This window comes from Corythoichthys intestinalis, chromosome 19, assembly GCF_030265065.1.
Source record: "Corythoichthys intestinalis isolate RoL2023-P3 chromosome 19, ASM3026506v1, whole genome shotgun sequence".
NCBI lineage: Eukaryota > Metazoa > Chordata > Actinopteri > Syngnathiformes > Syngnathidae > Corythoichthys > Corythoichthys intestinalis.
The window spans coordinates 1,540,975-1,568,970 of NC_080413.1; the positions used below are offsets into that span (position 1 = coordinate 1,540,975).

Here is a 27,996-nt window from a genome sequence, read left to right on the forward strand (position 1 = left end):
GCTTTTTTTTTTGCCATGTGGCTTTTTTTTTTGCCATGTGGCAAAACGTATTTTGACATGTGGCATTTTTTTGGGTATGTGGCAAAATTTATTTTGCCATGTTGCATTTTTTTTTCTGGTATGTGGCATTTTTTGGGGTGTATGGCATTTTTGCAGGCCATGCACATCCATTCCATTGACGGCTATGCACGTCCAAATTTTCCATTCATATTAAATGGCAGAAAAACATGGGTGGCTGTGGTTTTTGACCACTGACGGAAGATAAGTGTTTAGTCAAAAATCGCTGCCACACGTTTTTCTGATATTTAAAATGAATGGAAAATTTGGAACAAAACATTTGGGTTTCCAGTGGCCGTGTGAAGGATGTATAGTAAGAAGGTAATGAATACAGTTGTAGCTAAACAAAAGCATATGACGGTTAGCAACCTATGGCCTGGTGTGGCTAAACCCCCCCCACCGGAACTCAGGTGGGGGTAGGGGGGGTGTCACACCAGTGAGTGATAGCCTGACCAATGATTATTCTGCATATTCTGTTCTTATGAAAATATTTTATAAAGGTTGAAAAGTTACCTAGTGTTGCTTTAAATCATAATGCTAAATTATCAACTCGAGTTTTCATCTTTTTTTTATTGTTTTCTTTTTTTTTTTAACAAATACGAACATCTGATGATGAAAAGAAATGCTTCCTTACACGAACAGTCACATGAGGTATTTTGTTCCAGGCTACATCGTTTTAAAAATATTACAAAGTAGTAGTAGGTAGTATCAGAGTGAGAATATCAATAATTGTCACAGAACAGTAGATGTGCGATGACCATTAAGAACGAGCACGACACTTCAACCATAGACTTCATAATTACTTGACTGGACACATTAGGTATTGATGAGTAATTTGTTGGAGGATTCAAGGTCATTATTATATTTTTCGTACCATGCATGCATTTTGAAACGTGATGAAAAAAAATCAATGGGAGAAATTAGCCGCTACGGCATTGGCATCATAGTTTGCAATAAAAAAATGCTTACTGCACTTTTGTTTGTTTTTTGCTTTAAACCAAGAATCGAGACTGTTTTACGTCCATATCTATAAAGAATTAAGTGATTTAAGCATTGATTCACAAGAATTTTCAACGGGAAAAGCTCTTTACACATGGGCTAATTTTCGTAACTGACTAGCCTTATAATTGGCAATATTTACGCAAAATAAATGCGACCTGCACGTTTTTTTTTTTTTTGCTTTTAACGTAAGAATCGAAAATGTTTTTCGTCCAGATCTATAAAGAATTCAGGGATTTAAGCATTTATTCACAAAAATTTTCAACGGAAAACGCTCATTGTTTTGCTACGGCAGCCATGTTGGATTTTGTATCACTAAATTTTATTTTAGACATTTCTGCGTCCATATTAAAAACAATCAGCTTTTACGTGTTTTACTTTATGTAACTTTACAATCTAATTACTTTGTTTTTATAGCCAATTTAAGTTTTGTGATACATACCGTAAATTTCGGACTGTAAGCCGCTACTTTTTTTCTTCATTTTGAATCCTGTGCCTTATAGTCCAGTATGCTTATTTGTTGATTTATTTGGGTTAATAGGCAACACATCCCTCCTAGAATGCATTGCACCACTAATTATTTATTCAGTTCGCTACTGTTCCAGTTGTTTCATTAATTGCTTATTATAGTATTTACTAACACTTTATTTGACAGCGGCGTCATAGGACATAAGGTATTACTGAATACTTACGACAGATGTGATTATCATCCGGCAAATTATGTTACTAAGTCCATTTATGTCCAGCTCGGATCTTTTACATCCATTCAAAAGTGAGATCATTAGCCGGATGACACTAAATGACATCTGTTATAAGCATTCATTAATGCTCATGACAGTGTCATGTCATAATTATGATTGTCTAATGACAGTCTTAAGGCACCACTGTCAAATAAAGTGTTACCAACTACAATAACTAGCAATGAATGAAATAACTGGAACAGTAACTGAAGACATAATTAGCGCAGAACATGAATTTTGATTGTTATTTACAGTTCCCTCCATAATTATTGGCACCCCTAAATATTTTTTTTTCAATTCAAATAATATAGGACCTTAATGGAAAAAAAGAGAAAAATCCAACCTTCAATACAAGTGCATTCATTCAGTGGGGGGAAAAATCCCACGTAAGGAAAAAATTATTTGACATCAAATAATGTGTGTCACAATTATTAGCACCCCTGGTGTTAATACTTTGTACAACCCCCTTTTGCCAACAAAACAAGGTCTGGGGACTGAGATGGCCATGGGAGGAGCTTGATTTTGTGTCTGGTGAACCAAAAATATACACGGTCCCAGGCTTCAACTGGGACCGTGTGCTTTGGTCAGATGAGACCAAGGGGCCGTTTACATGGTGACGCTCGGAGAATACGAACAATTTCAAATTTGCATTTGCGTCTCCATTTGAACAATGTCGCAATTCCGCATGAAAACGATGTAATATTCATGCCAGGCGCTCGGGGGCAGTGCAGATTTACTGGGCGACAGAGAATGATGCACTTTGAGCCCACCAAGCTCCCTCAGCCCGGAAAAAAATATGCCCGCCCACTCGAAGCAATGTCATTTTTCTTTTGTTCAAAAAGGCACAAAAATTGAAACGTTCAACATATTTAATTTTAAAATATTATTAAAACAGTAAATTAAAGCCGACATTGCGCCATATTTGCTGTTTTTAATGTTTAGTAGCACCGCTGCGCACGCCCAATGTGACGTGTACGAGTGCTGACGTTAACAGCGCAATCTCGCGCCGCAGGAGCCTTTGAAATGCATGCCGAGGAAGCTCCCCTCAATTGGATTCTTCCACTTTGGAGGCAGGATTCAGAATTTTTCGTCTTCGCCGACACCATATGCACACGAGGCGAGTCCGCAACTCAGTCATTGCGTCTTTGTGTCGCAGAGTCGCCATGTAAACTGCCCCAAGATTGAGCTTTTTGCCATGTGACATTTTTTTTGCCATGTGGCAAAATCAATTTTGCCATGTGACATTTTTTTTGCCATGTAACGAAATGTATTTTGACATGTGGCATTTTTTTAGTTATGTGGCAAAATGGATTTTGCCATGTGACATTTTTTTTTTGCCATATGGCAAAATTGATTTTGCCATGTGGCATTATTTTTGCCATCTGGCATTTATATTTTTTTCACCATCTGGCATTTTTTTTTTGCCATGTGGCGAAATGTATTTTGACATGTGGCATTTTTTGGTATGTGGCAAAATGGATTTTGTCATGTGACTTTTTTTTTGCCATGTAGCATTTTTTGCCAGGTAGCAAAATTGATTTTGCCATGTGGCATTATTTTTGCCATCTGGCATTTTTTTTTTGCCATGTGGCATTTTTTTTGCCATGTGGCATTTTGTTTTGTCAAGTGGCGAAATGTATTTTGCCATGTGGCATTTTTTTTGCCATGTCGCGAAATGTATTTTGACATGTGGCAAAATGGATTTTGCCATGTGGCATTTTTTTTGCCATGTGGTGAAGGTTGGATTTTTCTCTTTTTTTCCATTAAGGTCCCATATTATTTGAATTTTAAAAAAATTATTAGAAGCTAAAAAACACATCTTTTTCAGGGGTGCCAATAATTATGGAGGGCACTGTACATCTGCAACGCTGCAATGCATGCTAAGAGGCATGTTGGACAACAACAGTGTTGACAGCAGGTGGTTGACTGTCTCCCCCAAAGGAGCAGTGATGGCCAAATGAAGCTTCTTGAAGCAATGAAGCCCATTTAGTTCAAAGCTTCATGGCGTTTTGGTTGTATGGCAGTCGAATGATGCCGCTGTCAAATAAAGTGTTACCGGTTAATGTCTTTTGGTGTAAACATCCCATAATACACTGAAAACAGCTGAGACTTATAGTTTGGTGCGGTTTAGCTATGAGCAAATGCTGTTTTCTTGCCACATTTGGCGAGTGGCGGCTTATAGTGCAAAATTACGGTATATAAAAAATCATGAATCGGGATTTTATAAGGAACAACTTTGAATTTTTTTATGCTGCTGCTCATGGAGACTCATATGTGGCTAAGGTAGGTCCCTGTTTTGGTTTTAGGTCGGTAGCAGCTTTGGTTTTGAAAATATTTGTAGTATTTGAAATTGGCCCAGTATGGATCAGCCCTGTGTCATGTCAATAGGTTATGAAGTCTATGCTTCAACTTTGGTCCACGAATGCAACGTGAGATCATTCATACAGGAACAGAGAAGAGTACAAAAAAAGATTTTGACATTTCAAATATTTCTATTTCCTGAGCGAGACGTCGTTTTGGTAGCGGTCACGCTAACTTTAGCTTCTCAACCTAATTCTGATTTGTGAACACGGGGCTTCAAGTTAGCGCGACGCTAACACCGCCGTGCGGTCTTGAGGTCACAGTTCAAAAACCGGAATGAGCATTTGGAATAGAAAAGAGGCGGAGCCAGTTACAGTTCAGCATGCGGGAAGCTCCTCCCATTCGCCCGACCAGGAGGCGACTCATTTGTTTGCGGTGACCACGAGGGCGACCACTCCCGAGTCTCGAGGGGCGGCGGAGGCGGGCCTTTTGGCGTGTCTGCGAGTGTGTTTGGTCAGGTGGTCGCTGCGCATGAAGCGTCGCGCGCACACGCCGCACGCAAACTTCTTCTCGCCCGTGTGCGTGCGACGGTGACGGGAAAGTTCGTCAGAGCGGGCGAATTTTTTCTCGCAGCCTTCCCAGCGACAGCCGAAGGGCTTCTCGCCTGCGGAATAAAAAACGTAGACTTTTAATCGACCGGGGTTTTTGTGACATACCGTATTGGCCCGAATATAAGATGGTGTTTTTTGCATTGAAATAAGTCTGAAAAAGAGGGGGTCGTCTTATATTCGCGGTCTAGAAATCACACCTATTCAAAACGCTAGATGGCGCCAGATATCATTGAAGCGATGTTCTGTCATGACAGATCTTAGCTACTCTCAAGTTTAACCAGTTTGCAATATTTTCCTTATTCCGATTTGTTTCAAGACTACAGTTACAGTTAGACTTCACTTTGATGGTTAATGCAGTTATTGCAATTTTGTTGTTTGGTTTATTTACATTTCAAAAACCAGAAGCCATTCATTTACGAATGTGATTGCACTTTAGTTTACATATTTAAATGCTCAGATATTAAGATTTGAAGGCAAAATAACATACTTTTTCTCTCAAATATATTGTTATAATCTTTTTCAGATGTACTGTAATTATTTTCTGTATAAAAATTAATTTGGTGTTCAAAAAGTCTTTTTTCAAACTTGAGTCTTGAAAAAGAGGGGGTCGTCTTATAATCAGGGCCGTCTTATATTCGGGCTAAGACGGACGGTATTTATGTCACACTGCTGTTGCCATAGTTGTGCGCCCCATGTTGTTTTGGTATACGGTAAAAAGAAACCTAAGTGATGAGTCGTGTGCACATGTGATGAGAAGCACACTGAATAAAGAAGTGTTGTTCCACTCAAGTCTCGGCCTGAAAAGTACTGTATTGGCCCGTATATAAGACGGGCCTGATTATAAGACGACCCCCTCTTTTTCAAGACTCAATTTATATAACAAAAAAGAATTACAGTACATCCGAAACAAATGATTATAACAATATACTTGAGAGAAAAAGCATGTTATTTTGCCTCATTCAAATCTTAATATCTGAACATTTAAATATGTAAACTAAAGTGCAATCACATTCGTAAATGAATGGCTTCTGGTTTTTGAAATGTAAATAAACTAGGGCTGTCAAACGATTAAAATTTTTAATTATAATTTATAATTTAGTTAATTACAGCTTAAAAATGAATTAATCGTAATTAATCGCAATTCAAACCATCTCTAAAATATGCCATATTTTTCTGTAAATTATTGTTGGAATGGAAAGATAAGACACAAGACGGATATATACATACAACATACTGTACATAAGTGCTGTATTTGTTTATTATACATATATATATATATATATTATTATTATAATATATATTATATTGTACAATTTTCAATCAAAAGTAGAGTTAATATAATAATAAGAAGAATAAAAATAACAATAAGAAGAATTAAGTAAACAAACTCTGAGTAATGCCAGTTCACTTTGCATTGTTGTTTAGCTGTGTGAGAATAGGGCCTCATTACTACAGACTGAAGTGCTTTTCTTTTTGTGAACATTATTTTTTTTGAGAGATAGCAATATTATTTTTGTTGTGCTTTCACCAAATGATACTTCTGTTTGTTGAGAAGGAGTTGCAGAAGCTTATGTCAATAAATGGCGCAGCCCAAAGAACGCCTGTGTCCACTCGCCTTTATAACAGATATACTGTATCTCTGTGCATATCTTACCCAAAATACAACAACGAGACACATAATTGCCACTAAAAGAAAGCAAACTTACCGAAATATGTGTGGAGCACAAAGCAACAGCATAAACGTCTCACAACTAATATTTCTCCCACTATTAGAAGGAATAACATTAGTATGGAACGGTCCTGTGCTGCCCCCAAGCGCCCGGTGGCATTCTCTTCACTCTTAATGTCCATAAACGGCGTCATTGAAATCTGTTTGAGGCAATGCGACAGCTGCTCATTCAGTGCATGCGTTAATTGCGTCAAATATTTTAACGTAATTTAAAAAATTAATTAACACCCGTTAACGCAATATTTTTGACAGCCCATAATAAAACAAACAACTATATTGCAATAACTGCATGAACCATCAAAGTGAAGTCTAACTGTAACTGTAGTCTTGAAACAAATCTGAATAAGGAAAAAAATTGCCATAAAATAATGCAAACTGGTTAATCTTGAGAGTAGCTGAGATCTGTCATGACGGAACATCGCTTCAATGATATCTGGCGCCATCAAGCGTCGTGAATGGGTCTAATGTCTAGACCGCGAATATAAGACGACCCCCGGTTTTTCTATCTTATTTCAATGCAAAAAAACACTCTTACATTCGGGCCAATACGGTACTTAGATTGTTGAACAGTTTTCTGGCGCTGATATTTGTCAGGGTTAGCGCCGTCGATTCGCTAGTCCAACGCATGCGACGTGACCTACCCGTGTGTGTGCGCAGGTGCGCTTTCAGGTGAGAGCTCTTGAAGTAAGTTTTCTCGCAGCCGGCAAAGCGGCACACGTAGTTGCGTCGTCGCGACCGGTCCCGGCCGCCCGAAGCCAAGTAGAGGGGAGACGGCGCCAGTTGCACTAGCTTGGCGCCGCCCGCCGTCATCAGCGGAAGCACCAGCACCAGTGGCGGAAAACAGGGAGGGGGCGAGGAAGACGGGGCTTCGGGACTCTGAGGCGGAGTCATGCACTGTCGGAGCAGAATTGCAATTCATTTTTAGCGATGTCGCGTCACTGTGGGGAAAAAAACAAACAAACAAACAAAAAAACAGTCAGGCGTTTACCAGTGTCGATGAAGCCGTCGTCTCATTGGTCGAAAAGGCGGCATCCGAGTGCGGGGCGGCAGAGTCGCAAGAGTCGGAGGAGGGCGTCGGCGAGCGGGGCGTTGGGGACCTTTGACCCCAGACGCTCATGCTAACCAGCGCCTCGGCCGCCTCCAAATCCACCTGCGGGTCGGAGGCCTGGTTAAAGGTTACATCCCGGGGAAATCGCTGACGCGCGAAGCGTTTGGTCATTCAATGTCGGACCTCCCTCCCACTACAAACGCATTGGACATCCATTGCTGTCGATGGCAGACGAGTTTCAAAAAGTCAAATTTGTTCTTCCTCTGGCCAAGATGCAATTCATCGCTAGTAGAGGTACATTTAAAGTGGGAGGCTAGCAGCGAGCAACATTAAATGCTATGATCAGCAAATTTCTGGTCACAAACAAATGCTATGACTGAAGGATGGAAATATCATGTCTGGTGAACGAATATGACCTTTTAGCCAGGTTGCCGGAATCACGCCAGCCAAACCGCCGGATCTATGCTGGCGCAGCTCCAACAACACCGGCGGGCAAAATTCCGACAACCCGGCCAAAAGACCAAACTCCGAGGGTTCACCTTAGTCTTAACCCCTTGTACCGACTCCATTTTGAAAGCTGGAAGAAGGCCTCGAAACGCAAGTTGACAATTTATTCAGCGATTAAACGGCAAGGCAAAACAGTGACAGACCCAGGCGAGGAGGAGACTCAGGGTCACCATATCACAAGTCAACAAAAGGTTCCCGAGAAAAATGACCGTGATTAGTTAAACACACAGTCTTTTTGAAGGCTCTCGCGGGGTGGGCCGTGGGCAGCAAGAAGGGTGTGTTTGGGTCTTCTTCTGTTGCAGATTTGGGTGGTAAGGCTATGTTGAAGTAATTAAAAATAGAAATGAATAAAAATGGAAATAAATGCTGAAATATATATTGGAATAAACAAATAAATGTTGAAATAGAAATGGAATGAAACTAATTAAACAAAAATTGAAATATAATTCGAAATAAATAAAACCTGAATATTAAAATGAATAAATATTGAAATAGAAGCATTTCAATTACACATTTAATAGTTTTAATTTTTGCCTCGTGGCCCTCCTGAAGTATCATCATCATCATTAAAGAAAATGTCACAGATTGAGCATGATGACTAAAGAAATGCGCAGCAACAACAACACAAAAAAGGACAAAAGATCTAGCCCATTTTCGTTCGTAAGAGGACTTCAGTTAGACTTTCTGAGAAGAATTGATTTGACTTGCGGCAGGGCAATTGACAGTCGATGTATTTGAAACATCCGTTGAGTTTACGGACGTCTGGATAAACCGTGCTAAAGACAAAGGTAGTAACGCGCAAGTGGTCATGGGTCCCTGAGTGACATTCGAACTCAAAACCTCTCCATCCATCACGGGTAGAAAACACTTTTAAAATGACGTCAACGAATAGTGAGCGTCGTGCAAAAATGAAGCGTCGACTCGCTGCGGCTGATGAGAAGGATGACGCCTTTGTGGAGGAGGATGCTCGCCGTATCCTCGGACGATCCGAGCGGGGTGACCCGAGTTGAACCCGCGTGCGCCCCGCCCCTCCTCACCTCGCCGAGAGCGAGATGGCAACAAAGCACGTTTCGGTCGCTCCGGTCCACTCACCTGGCGGGAAGGCAGCATGACGGGCGGAGAGCGTCGCGGTGGTCCGGGAAAACAAAAGCTCGGGTTCGGCACTTCGGTTCGGGCCGGGGGACGGCGGGCAGGAAGACGACGGGGAGGAGAGAGTGGGTTCCGAGTGTCCAATCGGCTGCAAAGGTGTAGCTGGCCTCGGCCAATCGGCGGCGGGGACGGGCGCGGTCACCGGCGGGCCGAGGCGCCATTGGCCGACCAGCGTCGGGGGACGTCGGGGGCGACGAGTCAGCCGTGTCACGGTGCACTCCGTGAACTCAGTCAACCCGCACACGTGTGAGGACACCACACAAAGACGCACCTCCGTTACCTACACAAAGACGCGTACAGTAAAATACCATTCACATGGATTGGACGTCTAGAAGTGATCAAGTCAGGGGTGAAAGTGGCTAGAATTTCTTGCTGGAACTCCCCGACATGAAGGTCGCAACGGAACCAGAAATTTTATCTATTTATTTTTCATTCAAAATTGTATTTTTTTCAATGATTTGCAAAATAAAAGTTAAAAAAACAGTGTGGTGCAGAAACCCATAAAATCAGTCGCACCTAAGCGCCAGCAGAGGGCGAAAAAACACCAAAAAACACAAGTAACAACTGGACATTACACTGTGCTGTCATTTTAATCTGTTTGAGCGGGGCATGTGCGTTAAATGCGTCAAATATTTTAACGGGACGTATATATGTATATTAGGGCTGTCAAACGATGAAAATTTTTAATCGAGTTAATTGCAGCTTAAAAATTAATTGATTGTAATTAATCGCAATTCAAACCATCTATAAAATATGCTAGATAAGACACGACGGGTATGTAGATTCAACATACGGTACATAAGTACTGTATTTGTTTATTATAACAATAAATCAACAAGATGGCATTAACATTATTAACATTCTGTTTAAGTGATCCATGGATAGAAAGACTTGTCGTTCTTAAAAGATAAATCTTAGTGCAAGTTATTGAAATTTTATATTAAAACCCCTCCTAAAATTTTCGTTTTAATAAAATTTGTAAAATTTTCAATCAAAAAATTAACCAGTAGCCCACCATTGTTGATGTCAATAATTACACAACGCTCGTGTGGTGCTGAAACCCATAAAATCAGTCACGCCCAAGCACCAGGGCAAAAAAAAAAAAAAAAACACCAAAAAACCCAAGTAACAAGTGGACATTACACTGTGCTGTCATTTTAATCTGTTTGAGCATGGCATGTGCGTTAAATGCGTCAAATATTTTAACTATATATATATATATATATATATATATATATATATATATATATATATATATATATATATATTAGGGCTGTCAAACGATGAAAATTTTTAATCGAGTTAATTACAGCTTAAAAATTAATCGTAATTAATCGCAATTCAAACCATCTATAAAATATGCTAGATAAGACAAGACGGGTATATAGATTCAACATACGGTACATAAGTACTGTATTTGTTTATTATAACAATAAATCAACAAGATGGCATTAACATTATTAACATTCTGTTTAAGTGATCCATGGATAGAAAGACTTGTCGTTCTTAAAAGATAAATGTTAGTGCAAGTTATTGAAATTTTATATTAAAACCCCTCTTAAAATTTTCATTTTAATAAACTTTGTAAAATTTTCAATCAAAAATAGTTTCACCATTGTTGATGTCATAATTACACAACGCTCGTGTGGTGCTGAAACCCATAAAATCAGTCGCACCCAAGCACCAGTAGAGGGCAAAAAAACACCCAAAAACCCAAGTAACAAGTGGACATTACGCTGTGCTGTCATTTTAATCTGTTTGAGCGCGGCATGTGCGTTAAATACGTCAAATATTTTACCGGGATGTATATATGTATATTAGTGCTGTCAAACGATGAAAATTTTTAATCGCGTTAATTACAGCTTAAAAATTAATTGATTGTAATTAATCGCAATTCAAACCATCTATAAAATATGCTAGATAAGACAAGACGGGTATATAGATTCAACATACGGTACATAAATACTGTATTTGTTTATTATAACAAATCAACAAGATGGCATTAACATTATTAACATTCTGTTAAAGTGATCCATGGATAGAAAATTTTCGTTTTAAAAAAATTTGTAAAATTTTCAATAAAAAAATTAACTAGCAGCTCGCCATTGTTGAAGTCAATATTAATTACACAACGCTCGTGTGGTGCTGAAACAATTAAGCGATAGTTATGGGGTGGATAACTGTGACTTATTTACAGACACCATTTTTTTCATTGTGACATAATTTGTTTAAAAGGTTAAAATCTGCGAGTGAATAATTTTTTAAAGTCGTTTTTTTTTTTTTAAATGAAATATTAGACATCAATTAATGATTCTAAGCTAAAATGACAGACATTTTGAATAATAAATATAATTAATTACCTTCGTTTTATGGCTGGGTTGAAACAAAAGCGGTTGCACGACGTCTGTAAACGGGGGTTTTCCAGGGTAAAACTGACAAATTAAAAATTTGGGGGCTTCACGCGCCATGAATCTGCTATGGCAGCATATAGACATATTGTTCTATCAAACACAACAGTTATTTTAGCTTAAAATACAGCTGTTTATTTTAAAGAGGGGTACAAGAGCAGAATCTACTTTTGTCTGTGTTTTCTGCCATATATACAGTGTTGGGCACGTTACTTTAAAAAAGTAATTAGTTACTCACTACTTCTTCCAAAAAGTAACTGCGTTAGTAACTGAATTACTCTATAGTAACTATTTCCGTTATTTTAAAAAGAAGTTGTTGTATGTCAAAGAATTTGAAATTTTCTGAGCAATATTCGAGTCAGTAGAATAGAGAAGAACAGACCGGTAGTTGCAGTAGTATGCAGTGTTGGGAATAACGGCGTTATAAATAACGCCATTACATAACGTAACATAACAAACATAACTTGTTTATATGTGAATTGTCTCGCCCTATGTTTGCATATGTGTATTTGTGCTTAATAATTCTTTTTTTTTTTTTTTTTAAACTTCAGAGACGGTGTTTTCACACACAAACCGGAACAGCGTGTGTGGCAAACACGCAAAACAAATGCAGAGGGATATGATGGCAGAGCATTCAGACGAAAAAATGTCCTTTACGTGGTAGAGATATAGACACTATTTCAAGTTGGTCGAAATGAAAGGAAAGAACATGCATGTAAAGTGTCATTTATGTCCCGGGGCAAAGCTTTTGTCGACATCTGTGGTAAGCAATTCAAATCTGTTTATTTTTGTTGCACTTCAAGTGTAGGATAAATCTGTTGCTGGTGAGGTGCAATAAATATTACAAGGTTCTATAAAGGGCCTTCGGAAGCGAAACAGCCCCACAGCATCACTGACCCACCCCCATATTTCACAGTGGGTATGAGGTGCTTTTCAGCATGCGCATCTTTCGTGGCACGCCAGACCCACTTAGACCGTTTGTTGCCAAAAAGCTCAATCTTGGTCTCATCTGACCAAAGCACACGGTGCCAGGCTTCAACTCACTTCCAAAGGCCCTGGGAACCTTGTTAGGGTGCATGGCATCATGAATGCTTTGAAATACCAGGACATTTTTAAATCAAAATCTGTTGCCCTCTGCCCGAAAGCTGAAGATTGGTCGTCACTGGGTCTTTCTGCCAGACGATGACCCTAAACATATGGGCAAATCTACACAGAAATGGTTCACCAGACACAAAATCAAGCTCCTCCCATGGCCATCTCAGTCCCCAGACCTTGTTTTGTTGGCAAAAAGGGGTTGTACAAAGTATTAACACCAGGGGTGCTAATAATTGTGACACACATTATTTGATGTCAAATCATTTTTTCTTTATGTGGGATTTTTTTCCCCACTGAATGAATGCACTTGCATTGAAGGTTGGATTTTTCTCTTTTTTCCATTAAGGTCCCATATTATTTGAATTTTTAAAAAAAATATTAGAAGCTAAAAAACAAATCTTTTTCAGGGGTGCCAATAATTATGGCGGGCACTGTAGATGGATATTATCCACTACCTGACAAGTCTAAAAGCAGCTCACCAGATGGCAAAAACAGGTAGCGTGCTCGTGGCACTTGATGGTGCTCTGGGAGTCACACTCCAAACTAAAGGCCTTCTTTGGACTTTTTCCTTTGACTTATAACATGACCCGCAAGGACGCGCTTCTCCATGCTCAGGACTTCCCGGTACAGCCGAGCGGGGCTTGCTCTCAACATGAAGGCGAAAAGGTCCACCACCCACACGAAGGAGCGCGGCAGTGTGGGCTCTGTCTCCGCGTAGTGACTGCTGCAAATCCTGGAAACGCTAAGAAAAAAAAAAAAAAAAGTTGGATTAGCTGAGCTCTTTGCACCATGAAAAAAAAAAAAGTTCACCATCTTCAATGTCCTTTTCACAAAAAAAAAAACAACAACATTCGACTCCAAAGTCTCAAAAATAAAAGGTTTTTAAATGTAATTCTTTAGATTTGTGATGCAGCGTGGAGGTCAGCGGGCTTACCGGGGGTTGCAAGATTTGAGGGGCGGATGCCAGTACGCGGCGTTGACAGGGGTCAGCATTTCCCCTTCGGACCGGACGGCGCCGGCCAATGTGGACCGGCGCAAGTTGGGCCCGTCGGCGCCTGGCTCTTCCCCCCAGAGGAATGTGAAGGTGGAAGGCGGCGCGGAGGGGCCGCGCGACGCGGGACGTGACCGCAATTGCTCAAAACACGACTTCAGATGCTCGGCGTTTCCTGGGAAAACGCGCGTACGTGAGGTTACGAACGTCTTTGTTCACTTTGTCTTTGGCGCGTCGTCTTACTTTGCCTTTTGACGGCCTTGCTTTCCACCTTCTTGTTCGAGTAAAGGAGCGTGGACTTCCACCGCTTCCTGTCGGAGGCCGGCAAAATTTTTGCGGTTTTGAAACGGTGACGTTTTCATACCACAGTAAATTAGGGCTGCAGCTATCGATTATTTCAGTAGTCGATTAATCAATGAAGCAGTTAGTTCAAATAATCGAGTAATCGGATACGGAACATGAACAATTTAAAATACCAAAATACCTGAGCTGAGCCTCAAACGGTATAAAAAAATTTAAAAAAAAGATCTATGTACAACAACAGAACAATTGGCTAACTTACATAGCAAAAGTCTGTTAGCTTCATTGCTATAAAATGCTAACTTTTTTTTTTTTACAATGCTCTTAAATGGTTCAGACCCGTATTTCCACAAAAAAACGGCTAAATATGCCTATAAACTAAATTATGAATGCATAAAAAACATTAGCTCAAACAACAACTTAGCTAACGTTGGTCTTAATGAGGCAGACCAGAGAGCAGTGCATCCACCCTAATCAATAAAACTAAATGTAAACACTTTCAAAATAAACCATTACAACGCTTCTTTAATCAAATGAATACTCGGAGCAATAACATTTTATTCTAATATTTTTTTCTTATCGAATACTCGAGTTAATTGATTAATCGTTGCAGCACTACAGTAAACCTTGTAACCGGCACATGCCTAGTGATGACGATTAAAAGAGCCATAATACGAGGTCCAAGTTAGTTTATGTCGAGATGACCCAAGTTTGCTGTCTGGTAAAAATAAAGTCAAATCAAACATCAAACTCTAACATTTCATTTTTTCTCTAAAAGTTACATTTACTTGAGTAATGACATCTCTCACCTGGCGATGCGGTCCTCTCGCATCAGCTCCGCTCGCAACTTGGCGGCGTGCAGCAGACGGTACCACCTCCTCAAGCTGAAGGCGCTCCCCGTCTGCGGCGGTGACGCAGTGGCGGCATTGGATAAGTCCCTAAAGTTAAAAATAAAGTGGCAAGGGCAGCGGAAATAGCAGGTAATGTCAAAAACTAAACAGCTAATACAGTATATTCATAAAATGTCATTTTGTTTTATCCATTTTTTTTGGTATGGCTCCAAAAAGGAATTTGTTGACTACTAGTTTTGAAAGCATTATTTCTAGGTTAAGGGGCAGATCTACAGTGGTATGAAAAAGTATCTGAACCTTTGAGAATTTCTCAGATATCTGGATAAAATCATCAAATGTGATCTGATCTTTTTCAAAATCACACAGATATAAAACCAGCATCTGTTTAAATATGAAAATATATTTTTTAGGGCTGTCAAAATTATCACGTTAACGGGCGGTAATTAATTTTTTAAATTAATCACATTAAAATATTTGACGCAATTAACGCACATGCCCCGCTCAAACAGATTAAAATGACAGAACAGTGCAATTCCAACTTGTTACTTGTGTTTTTTGGAGTTTTGTCGCCCTCTGCTGGCGCTTGGGTGCGACTGATTTTATGGGCTTAAGCACCCATGAGCATTGTGTAATTATTGACATCAACAATGGCGGGCTACTATTTTATTTTTTGATTGAAAATTTTACAAATTTTATTAAAACAAAAACATTAAGAGGGGTTTCAATATAAAATTTCTATAACTTGTACTAACATTGATCTTTTAAAAACTACAAGTCTTTCTATCCATGGATTGCTTTAAAATAATGTTAATAATGTTAATGCCATCTTGTTGATTTACTGTTATAATATAAATATAAAATTAATATAAAATTAATATATAAAATACAGTACTGTGCAAAAGTTTTAGGCAGGACAACTGCCTAAAACTTTTGCACAGTACTGTATATTTTTATTATATTATGCATATACAGGATATACTGTATGTATATATTTTCCCCAAGTGGAAGCTTCCATGATCCTAATAAATGTAATAATTAAAAAAAATATATACAGTACTGTGCAAAAGTTTTAGGCAGGTGTCCTGCCTAAAACTTTTGCACAGTACTGTATATATATATAATATTAATAGAAAAAACAAATACAGTACGTATGTACGTATGTTGAATGTATATATCCATCTTGTGTCTTATCTTTCCATTCCAACAATAAATTACGGAAAAATATGGCATATTTTATAGATGGTTTGAATGGCGATTAATTATGACTAATTAATTTCTTAAGCTGTAATTAACTCGATTAAAAATTTTAATCGTTTGACAGCCCTATTTTTTTCATATTTTAATGAGGATAGTATGTAAACAATGACAGAAGGGGGAAAGTAAGTAAGTGAACCATCACATTTAATATTTTGTGCCCCCGCCTTTGTCAGCAATAACTTCAACCAGACGCTTCCTGGAGCTGCATATCAGTCTGGCACATCGATCAGGACAAATCTTGGCCCATTCTTCTCTACAAAACTGCTGTAGTTCAGTCAGGTTCCTGGGATGTCTTGAATGAATTGCTGTCTTTAGGTCATGCCACAAGATCTCAATGGGGTTCAAATCTGGACCTTGATTTGGCCACTCCAGAACGTGTATTTTGTTCTTCTGAAACCATTCTGAAGTTGATTTACTTCTGTGTTTTGGATCATTGTCTTGTTACAGCATCCATCCTATTTTTAGCTTCAATTGTTTGACAGACGGCCTCAGGCTTTCCTGCAAAACTTTTGAATTCAGTATTCCACTCATGATAGCAAGTTGTCCAGGCCCTGAGGAAGCAAAACAGCCCCAAATCATGATAATCCCTCCACCATGGTTCACAGTGAGAATGAGGTGTTGATGTTGGTGAGATGTTCCATTTTTGCTCCAGACGTGACGTTGTGTGTTACTCCCAAACAATTGAAATATTTTGCCACAACTTCCGTGGAGTGTCCAAGTGCCTTTTTGCAAACATTAAATGAGCAACAATGTCTTTTTAGGCAGCAGTGGCTTCCTCCGTGGAGTCCACCCATGAACACCATTCTTGGGCATAGGTTTACATATAGTTGATGTGTGCACAGAGATATTGGACTGTGCCAGTGATTTCTGTAAGTCTTTAGCAGACACTCTAGGGTTCTTTTTTACCTCTCTGAGTATTCTGCATCATCTTTGGTGGACAGCCACTCCTTGGGAGAGAAGCAACAGTGCCAAACTCTCTCCATTTGTAGACAACTTCTTTGACTGTCGATTGATGAACATCCAGACTTTTAGAGATGGTTTTGTATTCTTTCCCAGCTTTAAACAAATCAACAATCCTTGATCACAGGTCTTCAGAAAGCTCTTTTGACCGAGCCACGATGCACATCAGACAATGCTTCTCATCAAGACATTTCTTACCAGGTGTGTTTTTTATAGTGGGGAGGGCAGCTTTAAGCTACTCATCAGTGATTGGGCACACACCTGACTTTAATTGTTTCGTAAAAATTTCAATTGCTGTTTAAGTCTCCTTAGTCAGAGCGTTCACTTATTTTTTCCGCCTTCTGTCATTGTTTGCATGCTATCCTCATCAAAATATGAAAACCTATAAATGTTTGGGTGGTTTTAGTTCAAGCAGACACTGTATTTTCATCTGTGTGATTTTGACAAAGATCAGATCACGTTTGATGGTGAGTTCATTCAGAAATGTGAGAAATTCTTTTTCATACCACTGTAAGACAAATCTGCTCTCTTTCATCCATTGTAAACATTGTGTCCCTTTCTTATTAAAAGAGTCAAAGTAAAAATGATATGAAATGTGTGGCTTCTTGCTACATTGGCGTGCACGAGGGCTCACCATTCCGTATGGTCGTCCAGGCCAAAGAAGAGCTTGAGGGCGAGCACCACCAGGGCAGCGGCCCGTAGGTCGTACTCGGGCAGATTGGGGCCGACGGAGGGTTCGCCCACGCGATCCAGCAACGCACACACCCACGGGTGGAGATCGTCTACCGGGGATAGACGACCGATCATCCTTTTGCACGTGAAATGACGTGCGACTCTACTTTGGTGCGATTTATCATTTTTAAAAATACGGTATTTTCTGGCCCGTAACTTTTAAAGCAATGGCCATCTTGTTTGTTCATCTGTCACATTTTCTTTTGTCCATTTAATTTGTTGACATTACCTCAGATTGTGTGCAAGGTTCTGCATTTTGTTAACTTAATTTTGTGCAGTGTTCCTTATATTTGTGAAATGCTGTGCAGTAGTTAATCACCATGCGTGAATCTTTGTTCTGACATTAGAGATTGGCTAAAGCAGTATCTGATTTTGTCAACTTGGACTTGGTGGCAATAATAAAACTTCCAAGTTTGAAAGAATTATCGTGATAATAATAATTGATATCGACTGGTAAGAACATTTTCGAAAACTTCCGATGTCTAGCGCTGTCAACGGCGGGCAAGAAGTTAACTCGCCTCAATTACAGTAGCGAGTATTAAAGGACGCCTGTAGCGCCAGATTCCTCTCAGATAGCAGGCTAGCATGAACTTACCCGGCAGGTTGGCGTCGGCCAGATACCGCAAGGCAAGCATTTCGGGGTGCAGCGGGTCCTGGCGGCGGACCGGAGGAAAGGCGGGAAGTCGCAGAAAGCGCTGGAGAGTCCGGGCCTCCCGGTGCAGCTCGCCGTGCCTCGGTACGCTCTGGCGGGTGACGCGTGTCAGCACACCGGAAAACCACGCGGAGGCGCAAAAGAGGCTTCTGACCTGCGGGGCAAAGATGCCCACTTTGGTGGCGTCCAGCTTCATCTCCTCGGGAAGAACCCGGTAGGCGTCCAAGTACGGGATGTATCCGTCGTCTGCTAACCTGAGGGCAAAAGATTTAATGAATCTGACGGAGTTCTGCGAGGGCCGTGCCTCGCGGCTCACCCGATCAGGTCGCCGAGCGTCAGCGCCTGGCGACTCCACACTAGCGCCAAGTGGATCAGAGCCAGCGTCCTTCTCATGCTCATGCCGTCGCCGACGGCCACGCGGCCGGTACACGGCCCCGCGGAGACGTCCCGGGAATCGGAGGACCAATCGCCGCGGCTGTCTGCGGGATCAAAGGTCATACAATAAGCCGGACTACACGACAGAACCTGATGTTCATGTCATTTTCCGGAAGCGTCCATCGTCATCAATGGCACTGAAAGAGTTCAAATACGCGCGTGTAGTAGTATTTGTCAAAAATGTGGAGCGCCGACCTGACTGGGACACGTTGTCCGTCTCGCTGGTAGACGGGAAGGACGACCCGACGTCACTTTCCCAGTCCGAATCCGCAGCTTTCTGACGACCATGGAAAATTTTTTTTTAAAAAAACATAACAATCCACATCAAAGTTCAGACACTACAATACAGTATTAAATAAACATACTCATTTGTTACCAGAAATAGGAGAAATTTCATTTTGCACCACCACTTTCGGGTCACTTCTTAGACATTTGGGGCATTCCGAGTTCACTCCCGGTTGATCTCAGGTCACCGTAGTTTTGGGGCACTTGTAGATCACTTTGCTAATTTTGATCGCCGCGAAGTGTGAGTGATGACGTCAATCACAGCCACTCTGTCGCAACTGATGAAGCGTACCAACTCTCTCAATAACAGTTAAGAGCATTGTATTAAAAATAAATAAATCAATTACAGCTTTTATAGCATTTAAGCTAGCTGACTATTGCTGCACAAGTTAGCCGATTGTTCATTTGTTGTACTTTGTTGTTATTCATCAATTGTTTTATAACGTTTGGGGAATGAAAGTGCAATTCTGCATCATTTTAAAAAAACACTTGGAAATTTTATTTTCTATTCACATTTAATGCTCATTTGAAAGTGCAATCTCAGCAAGCCTTTGTTTTACATCTCCGGAATTTGATTCTGCAACGCATTAAAATGTTCCTTATCCCATTACTTGATTATTCAAACTAACTAACTGATAGATCAATCCATTATTTGAATAATCGATAGCTGCAGCCCTAATTATGATGCAGAGACAATAATCATTCTTATTAAATATTTCCTCATATAATTAACGGCTTACAATAAGATATGCTTTGGTGATTGCTTACAAATATGAATATAGAAATATGCTGATGTTATATGTTCCGGTAGGGCAGTCCCAAACAACTAATTTTCTCCCGATTAGTCAGCCGACTATTGTTACGATTAGTAGACTAATACTAATACTAACTTAGCGATGAAATTTTTGTCGACGCTTATTACTTCACAAAAACATTTTGGAACACTTAAATTCTTTATTAAAGTACAAATAAAGATGTAAATAACAATAATTAATCACACAAACAATGAGGTCAAATGTTGATAGCGTTTATTACTGCAAATGAATGAAATGAAACAGATTCAGAACACTGACTTCGCCTTTCCAACATTATTCAAAACAATTCAAAAAAAAAAATCTAGCATTATTATGATAGTGTACTACTATATATAATAATATTACAATAATTAAAATATTAATTGCCAATCATATTTTTCAAAATGGGTCATTTTAAAGCTATTCTTAATGTAGAATTTGAATTCTGTAGTATTATAGTATTTACATATTATAGTATTTATTCTGAAGTATGTGGGATTAAGTCCAGAAATCGTTATTTATATGAACATGACATGCTTTTATTTTGAAATGTACACCAGAAGTACGTTCGCTACACCGCTAACAGCTTCACACTCCGCGAAAAAAGCACTTTGCTTGTGGTGTCACTAGACTTTTTTTTTTGCAAATGCTGTTAACCAGCGATTTTTAATGTTTGAAGTGTCACCTTTTAACCGCAAGTTTGCGTTTTGGTGAAGACTGCGAATGTTTTATCGCAGGCTAAAATAGGTTGTCTTTTTTTCCCCATTAGTCTCAATGTAGCAATGCTAACGTTTAGTGTTTAATATACATGTGTTTCCTTATTTTGTATGTCTGCACTGTAATTCTACTGTGTATTGATTACCAATAAACATCTGTGAAATGAACTGGAGTCTCATATGTCCTCTACACGCACACACAAATGTACGCATGCACACAGTCGGTAATAAAACACAGACATGAAAATTATTGCCCTCATTTTTATTTACCCTGTCGACAAATGGACTCATTGCATATCGCGACAGGATGAGCAACTTCAATAAAACATGTCGTTAGTAGTTAGATGGAATTACGATCCCACCCCTCCCTTAAAAATTTTCTCCTCGGATCTACACAATTTACGTAGGTCACCATTTTTGACTTCAAGACGGCAAATTTCGCCGAAAGGTGAGTGATTTTCATGCCTGACAAAGCTGAAAATCAATTTTAAAGCAATAAAACTGGCCACTGGAGGGCGTTAGCGCATTTGGTAAGACCAGCAACCCGATTCAACGGCAATGAACGGCCAAGCCGCAAGGCCGGGCGCCGGCGGAAGATGACCGAATGGATGCCAGGCGGGCAGACGACCGAGCAGAACAACCGGTAGGACGCCCGGGATGCCAGGCGCTGGACGACCGAGCAGAACGACCGGGACCACTGGTGCAGCGGATGATGCCTTTGAGTCCGTGCTGCTCGCGAGCAGAGCCCGCAGAGACTCAAAAAAGTTCATCTTTATGAGACAGACGGCGATAAGGGAAAAGTTTAACCGGCTGTCACGGCCAGATCAGCGTCATCTTTCAGTTGGTAATGTGTAAATAAATTGTTACTTTGCTGTCAAAAGCTCTATTTGTCTTGTTGTTTATCTTATTTTGTAATAGGAAAACATTATTCAGATGTTTGGGAAGTAACTAAAGCAAAAAATAGCTGTGTATAAGTCAAAGTTATGTTTGAAATGTATGCTTTCACAAAAAGCTAAAATTCATCAGAAACTGGAAAATTGCTCAAACCCATTTTCTAATGCTGATTTGTAAAGAATGGAAAAAGATATGAACTAACTTTTTTTCTGCTGAAAGAAGAGAGTCTAATCTTTCTTTTGGTGGGTTCCATGTTTATATACCAATAGAACAGAATTTTCTGTGGGCCTTGCAAAATCAGTCAAAATCCAGTAAAACGGCCAGGAGCGAAGGGCTTTGCTCCGGTGAAAATGGCTGTGAGTGAATGAGTTCATCTGTTGCTAAATGCATATTGCTAAATGTTGTCACACGCGCACTAATACCACATACAGTATAACAAAACAAGTCCAAGGGGTGTCGCCAGCTTGTTTCCCCAATTTCCTTTTAGGGCAAGACACCCATCTGTTGCTAGGGCCATCCCGAATAAAAAGAAAGGAGATGGAAGGCCTTGGTTAAAACGATGTTCAGGGACTGTATTGTGTAGTTGTGTTGTGTAGTTCCGTTTTGTTCTCCTTGCAAGTTTCTCAAAAAAGCTGTATGGCTTCTCTCCTTATTTTGAGTAATGTTATTAATGTCCTCCTTAGGATTGACATTTGAGCTTGACAGTAAAAATTCATGAAAAAATTTATTGATGCAGTCTCAAAAATGGAATCAAGTATTTTTTGAGAGTATCAATATCAAGTTGAATATTTTTGTACGGTGACAACGGTACACCAAATTACAGAAGCCGCTACGCCGCGAGTTTCGAGAGCCTCACCGCTTGAGATGGGCCCTTCTCGGCGAGGGTGCCGTGCGCCTCCCGCCGGGTCCTCAGGTAGCGTCGCCACAGGGGCCACAAGACCTGGTCCTTAAAGGCCGGTGCCACGCCCAGCCGGACCAACGCCGCCGCTTGCTCGCTCAGGATGAACTGGAAGCCTTCGCACGCCGCCCAGCGGTATCCGCGCTCTGCGGGGAAGAATAAAACAAAGTGACAAAAGCGAAGAGAGCACGAGAGGACGACGGCAAGGACGAGCGAGCAACCTCGCCTCTCGACCCTCTGTTCTCGGCCGAGTGTGGTGACGCGCGACGATCCCGCTGTGTACGGCTGCTCCTCCACCTCTCGGGTTCTCTGAACACAAAAAAAAAAAAAAATTCAAAAGTTCATATCGCCTGCCAGGCCTCGCCGCTTCTGTCAAGTTCAAATATCAATCCTTAGGTAGACATTTATAATATTACCAAAAATAAGGAGAGAAGGCACTCAATTTAGTGAAAAGCTTGCAAGGAGAAGGAGGAAGCTATACAATGGACTACAAAATACAGCTTCCGCAATCGTTCTAACCAGCCCCTCCTTTACCTCGCTTTTTATTTGGGATGGCCCTAGCAAAAGACGGGTGTCTTGCCCTAAAAGGGAAAATGGCTAGGTGTGTGCGTGTAGGTGGAATTATGTACATATGTGTCAGCTCATTTCAGCAAAGCGGCATCTTCTGACCTTGACCAGGTGAGACAAAACATTCTTTCTTTGTGAACAATAATAATAAGCAAAAGCATTTCTTCATTGCGGGCAGCAATTGATAAAAGCAATTATATAATAACAACTTAATAATGATCTCATCAAATACATTTCGTGAAGGCATTTGGTAAGCAATAAAATGCAACAATAGGATTCCTTAAATGTACTAAAGTTGACCTGTGGAACCTAGGCCGGTTTAAACCAGTCAGAATGACAAGGCAGTATTATCAAGAGCTAAACATGTCTATAGTTATCAATTCCAAAAATGTCTCTGACTGCAATCAATCATGGAACATCCTATTATCGCAATCAATACTTTATTATGAGCCTTCATTGGTAAAAGCAAATGTTAATAAACGTTAATTGTTAATGTTAATAAATAAACATTTAATAATTATCTTATCAGCTTCAACAGATTAGACGCCTGTTGCCATCAAGAGTCGCTCCAACCCCTTCTTTTGAATTCATTAGAAATGTTGAAATGGATCAAAAATTTGTTATATATTTTAAATTTGGAAAAAATATTTTTTAATTCAAATGATAAAATGTAAGTAACTAAATGCAGTTTTTATTTTACTTTTTTGTCTTTTTTATTTACTCGAGAGAACTTCAATACTAAATAAGACAATTTTTAGTGTTTTTTTCCCTCTTTTGTTGATTTCATTCCTATTTTTAAAAAATGAATGAATAAGACAGCATTTTCTATTAAGACTTTAGCTGCCATGAACCAACGTGATTGCGGATCACGAGCGATACACTCATTGGAATGAACCAGCGTACAGTGGGGCAAATAAGTATTTAGTCAACCACTAATTGTGCAAGTTCTCCCACTTGAAAATATTAGAGAGGCCTGTAATTGTCAACATGGGTAAACCTCAACCATGAGAGACAGAATGTGAAAAAAAAAAAAACAGAAAATCACATTGTTTGATTTTTAAAGAATTTATTTGCAAATCATTGTGGAAAATAAGTATTTGCTCAATACCAAAAGTTCATCTCAGTACTTTGTTATGTACCCTTTGTTGGTAATAATGGAGGCCAAACTTTTTCTGTAACTCTTCACAAGCATTTCACACACTGTTGCTGGTATTTTGGCCCATTCCTCCATGCAGATCTCCTCTAGAGCAGTGATGTTTTGGGGCTGTCAATGGGCAACACGGACTTTCAACTCCCTCCGAAGATTTTCTATGGGGTTGAGATCTGGAGACTGGCTAGGCCACTCCAGGACATTGAAATGCTTCTTACGAAGCCACTCCTTTGTTGCCCCGGCTGTGTGTTTGGGATCATTTTCATGCTGAAAGACCCAGCCACGTCTCATCTTCAATGCCCTTGCTGATGGAAGGAGATTTTCACTCAAAATCTCTTGATACATGGCCCCGTTCATTCTTTCCTCTACACAGATCAGTCGTCCTGGTCCATTTGCAGAAAAACAGCCCCAAAGCATAATGTTTTCACCCCCATACTTCACAGTGGGAATGGTGTTCTTCGGATGCAATTCAGTATTGTTTCTCCTCCAAACACGAGAACCTGTGTCTCTACCAAAAAAGTTCTATTTTGGTTTCATCTGACCATAACACATTCTCCCAGTCCTCTTCTGGATCATCCAAATGCTCTCTAGCGAACCGCAGACGGGCCTGGACGTGTACTTTCGTCGGCAGGGGGACATGTCTGGCAGTGCAGGATTGGAGTCCCTGGCGGCAGATTGTGTTACTGATAGTAGCCTTTGTTACTGTGGTCCCAGCTCTCTGTAGGTCATTCACAAGGTCCCTCCATGTGGTTCTGCGATTTTTGCTCACCGTTCTTGTTATCATTTTGACGCCACGGGGAGATATCTTGCATGGAGCCCCAGATCGAGGGAGATTATCAGTGGTCTTGTATGTCTTCCATTTTCCAATACTTGCTCCCACAGTTGATTTCTTTACACCAAGCGTTTTACCTACTGCAGATTCAGTCTTCCCAGCCTGATGCAGGTCTACAATTTTGTCTCTGGTGTCCTTCGACAGCTCTTTGGTCTTGGCCATAGTTGAGTTTGAAGTGTGACTGACTGAGGTTGTGGACAGATGTCCTGTATACCAATAATGAGTCAAAACAGGTGCCATTAATACAGGTAATGAGTGGAGCCTCGTTAGAAGAAGTTAGACCTCTTTGACAGCCAGAAATCTTGCTTGTTTGTAGGTGACCGAATACTTATTTTCCACTCTAATTTGGAAATAAATTCTTTAAAAATCTAACAATGTGATTTTCTGGGGTTTTTTTCTCCACATTCTGTCTCTCATGGTTGAGGTTTACCCATGTTGACAATTACAGGCCTCTTTAATCTTTTCAAGTAGGAGAACTTGCACAACTGGTGGTTGACTAAATACTTATATGCCCCACTGTATATTCGCTGCCAACCGCCAAGTTTAAATGGATTGGACGCCTACTAGGAACAAACTCATTGATGGGAGGGATGAAAGTAGGGTCTTGATCGTAGGAAAAACACATTTAATAACAGGGACTACAGCATGTAAACCTTACTTTATACGAGTTTGTTAAAATGGTGACATTTTAAAGCTACTCACTTCAATAACATTGTGACAGGTGGTACAGAAAAAGCGTCCCTCGTCTGAGATACTCCAGTGTACAGACCCACACTGCAAACACGGCTCCCGGTAGTCGTCCTGAAATCAAATGACATGATGAGACTTTTTCTTTTTTTTAATTTACGAGGACAACATTACAACTCATTGTAAAATATTCCAGAATTAGCTAAAAGGCTTGGCTTTCACCCAGCGTTGTTTTTGACAGCCCTTTTAATCTTTGTCTCAGTCTTTTGGACGATAATACTGATTAGTCATATTTTATTCATTTCAAAATGTGTTTGTCCTCGTCGATTTTTTTTTTTGACGAAAACTAAAGACTAATTTCGTCTAGTTTAAGTTTACCTAATATTTGTATCTGTAAAATTCGAAAGTTTCACTCCAAGAATAATAAAAAAGTTTTCCAACAATTTCGAATGAATACTGACAGTCGAGCTCATATTGTAGCATCTATAAATCTACCATGTGACAATACACACTCAGCAGAAAAACAGTACACTATTTTCAATTATTATACCCACCTGGACACCACGAACTGTATGTGAAAAAATAAAAATAAAAAAATAAAAAAGTTGTCCAAGCGTTTAAGCTCGCTGTTAGCAATAGCCTAATGCTGACGTGAATGCTAAGCTAACCCTATGACTTATATTTAGTGTGCGCTGATTACTCAGAGTAGACCTTTGAAGGCTACAGCAACATTGCATCTTCTCTCTTGCCAAGATAAGATGACAAATCTTACCATGTGTCTCAAATCAACCGATGGAGAGACTGGAGAACACACTAGTGGGTGAATTGGGGGGGCGGAGCACGACACGTGAGTGACACAACCAGACACTGCTAAAATGCAGGCTAACAACACATAAAATGTCACACGTTGTGAACATGTGACGGAAATTATGCCGCATTTTCGTCTCGTTCTCGTCTCGTCAGACGAAAACTGGCATTCATGTCATTGTGTTTTAGTCCGCTAAGACCCGTTTTTAGCTTGTTATAGTCTCGCCACATCATAAAAAAAATTGTTCGTCGACGAAATATTTTCGTTATAGTCATTGTTGATGAAAACAACACTGCTTTCAACTAGGGGTGCACGATATCCATTTTTTGAAACCGATACAGATATCGATAACTTCCTGCTCCTCAAGGCCGATACCGATACGATAACCGATAATATATATATAATTTTTCAATCTATATTCACCTGAGTTTTTGAACACCTGTAGGTAAAAAATACTAGTGGTTGATTCAGCTTAGATTTGCCTTTGACCGAACCAGAATTTTCGTGATGACATGAACATTATTACAATGAACAAAACAAAGACAGTAACAAAACTTTGCATACTGAAAAAATAGGAGTGGAAACATACGCACAAATCCCAATCCGACACCGTGCCAAAAATATTATCAATAGGGCCGATAATCCATTGTTATCGGATTTATTGGGATGACGTCATAACTCCTATTATCGGACCAATACTGATCGTGCACCTCTACTTTCAACCATGCATCCTGGAAATAGTAAAATATTTTCATGAAGAATATTTACATGATAAAAAGCTTAGTAGAGCAAAATTGCAAAGAAAAAAAATGAGGACAAAAACACTTGCAAGCTATGGGAAAGCTCATTTCGAAGGAGCCAACATTTTTACTAGATTTAAATAACTTCAATAAACTGCAAGTGGTGATTTCTCCGATTGCTGTGGGAATACTACTGCTCACTTTTGAGGTTTTAACAGAGAAAGCCGATTTACTGAATTCAGATTTTCGTCATGAAATCACAGTCACCTCGAGACGTTCCTCGTTTAGTGACTGGTCTTATGTATGTATGTATCGAATAGTTATTTATGGGGTGGAGGAGCCAGACTTTCAAGGATTTTATACTCGCTTCAAACTTCCACAGTAGCACCCCATTAAGAAAAGTGGTAAGTACTTGTCTAAAATACTGCTTTTAATGGACATTCAATGATTCAAATTTATTCATTTATTCAACATTCAAATGATACTTTGCCAACGGATCGGCTATTATAATGTTGACCGCCGTCACTAATGAGCATAATAATGACGTTAGCAGAGGTAGGTTAGCAAATTAGCTAGCTAGCTAACTGCGACGAAAAACGTGAAAATAAGATAAAACAAGAGACAGCATACCACTTCCTCCATTTGGTCACCTCCAAAAGTCTTAAAAATTCCAAAAATGTAGTTGACGACTTGGACCTTATCACGTGCACGACCACCGGTGGTTGTTGACACATTTTCTTCTTCTTTTTGTAACTTTTTGCAACTGAACGTTAAATGCTGCCATCTAAAGGCAACAACAAAAA

At 39.9% G+C, this 27,996-nt stretch overlaps 2 protein-coding genes across 3 annotated transcripts; both read right to left on the reverse strand.

Moving 5' to 3' along the window:
• Positions 1-50: 50 nt before the first annotated feature.
• LOC130907962 (Krueppel-like factor 11) lies at positions 51-9,215 on the reverse strand. The gene is made up of 4 exons (XM_057823523.1): positions 9,085-9,215; positions 7,426-7,587; positions 7,079-7,331; positions 51-4,761 (listed from the first exon to the last, which is right to left on the reverse strand). Exons 1-4 carry the CDS (start codon positions 9,100-9,102, stop codon positions 4,520-4,522), a joined length of 675 nt encoding a protein of 224 aa, XP_057679506.1. The 5' UTR covers positions 9,103-9,215; the 3' UTR covers positions 51-4,519.
• On the reverse strand, positions 9,131-27,945 carry taf1b (TATA box binding protein (Tbp)-associated factor, RNA polymerase I, B). Of its 2 annotated transcripts, XR_009061559.1 has the most exons (14): positions 27,824-27,945; positions 25,661-25,759; positions 22,631-22,718; positions 22,368-22,555; positions 19,018-19,099; positions 18,704-18,866; positions 18,542-18,641; positions 18,331-18,478; positions 17,638-17,785; positions 14,745-14,873; positions 13,879-13,946; positions 13,579-13,810; positions 13,124-13,386; positions 9,131-9,421 (listed from the first exon to the last, which is right to left on the reverse strand). XR_009061559.1 is itself a non-coding variant. In XM_057823522.1 (13 exons), the coding sequence occupies exons 1-13, from the start codon at positions 27,833-27,835 to the stop codon at positions 13,188-13,190; spliced, it is 1,656 nt and encodes a 551-aa protein (XP_057679505.1). In that variant the 5' UTR covers positions 27,836-27,945; the 3' UTR covers positions 10,450-13,187. The 2 variants fall into 2 exon arrangements, 1 of the variants encoding a protein (XP_057679505.1); XM_057823522.1 differs by lacking the exon at positions 9,131-9,421 and having other exon boundaries at positions 10,450-13,386.
• Positions 27,946-27,996: the final 51 nt, after the last annotated feature.

Bases quoted from the DNA above. Each gene is read 5' to 3' on its own strand.
- LOC130907962 (XM_057823523.1), bottom strand. The intron at 7,332-7,425 runs GTAAACGCCTGA...CTGCTCCGACAG, and splicing joins CGACGGCTTCATCGACACTG to TGCATGACTCCGCCTCAGAG. The intron at 4,762-7,078 runs GTAGGTCACGTC...TTTATTCCGCAG, and splicing joins GCACCTGCGCACACACACGG to GCGAGAAGCCCTTCGGCTGT.
- taf1b (XM_057823522.1), bottom strand. The intron at 22,556-22,630 runs GTTGCTCGCTCG...TCTTCCCCGCAG, and splicing joins ACAGAGGGTCGAGAGGCGAG to AGCGCGGATACCGCTGGGCG. The intron at 13,387-13,578 runs GTAAGCCCGCTG...TTTTTTTCTTAG, and splicing joins CTCAAATCTTGCAACCCCCG to CGTTTCCAGGATTTGCAGCA.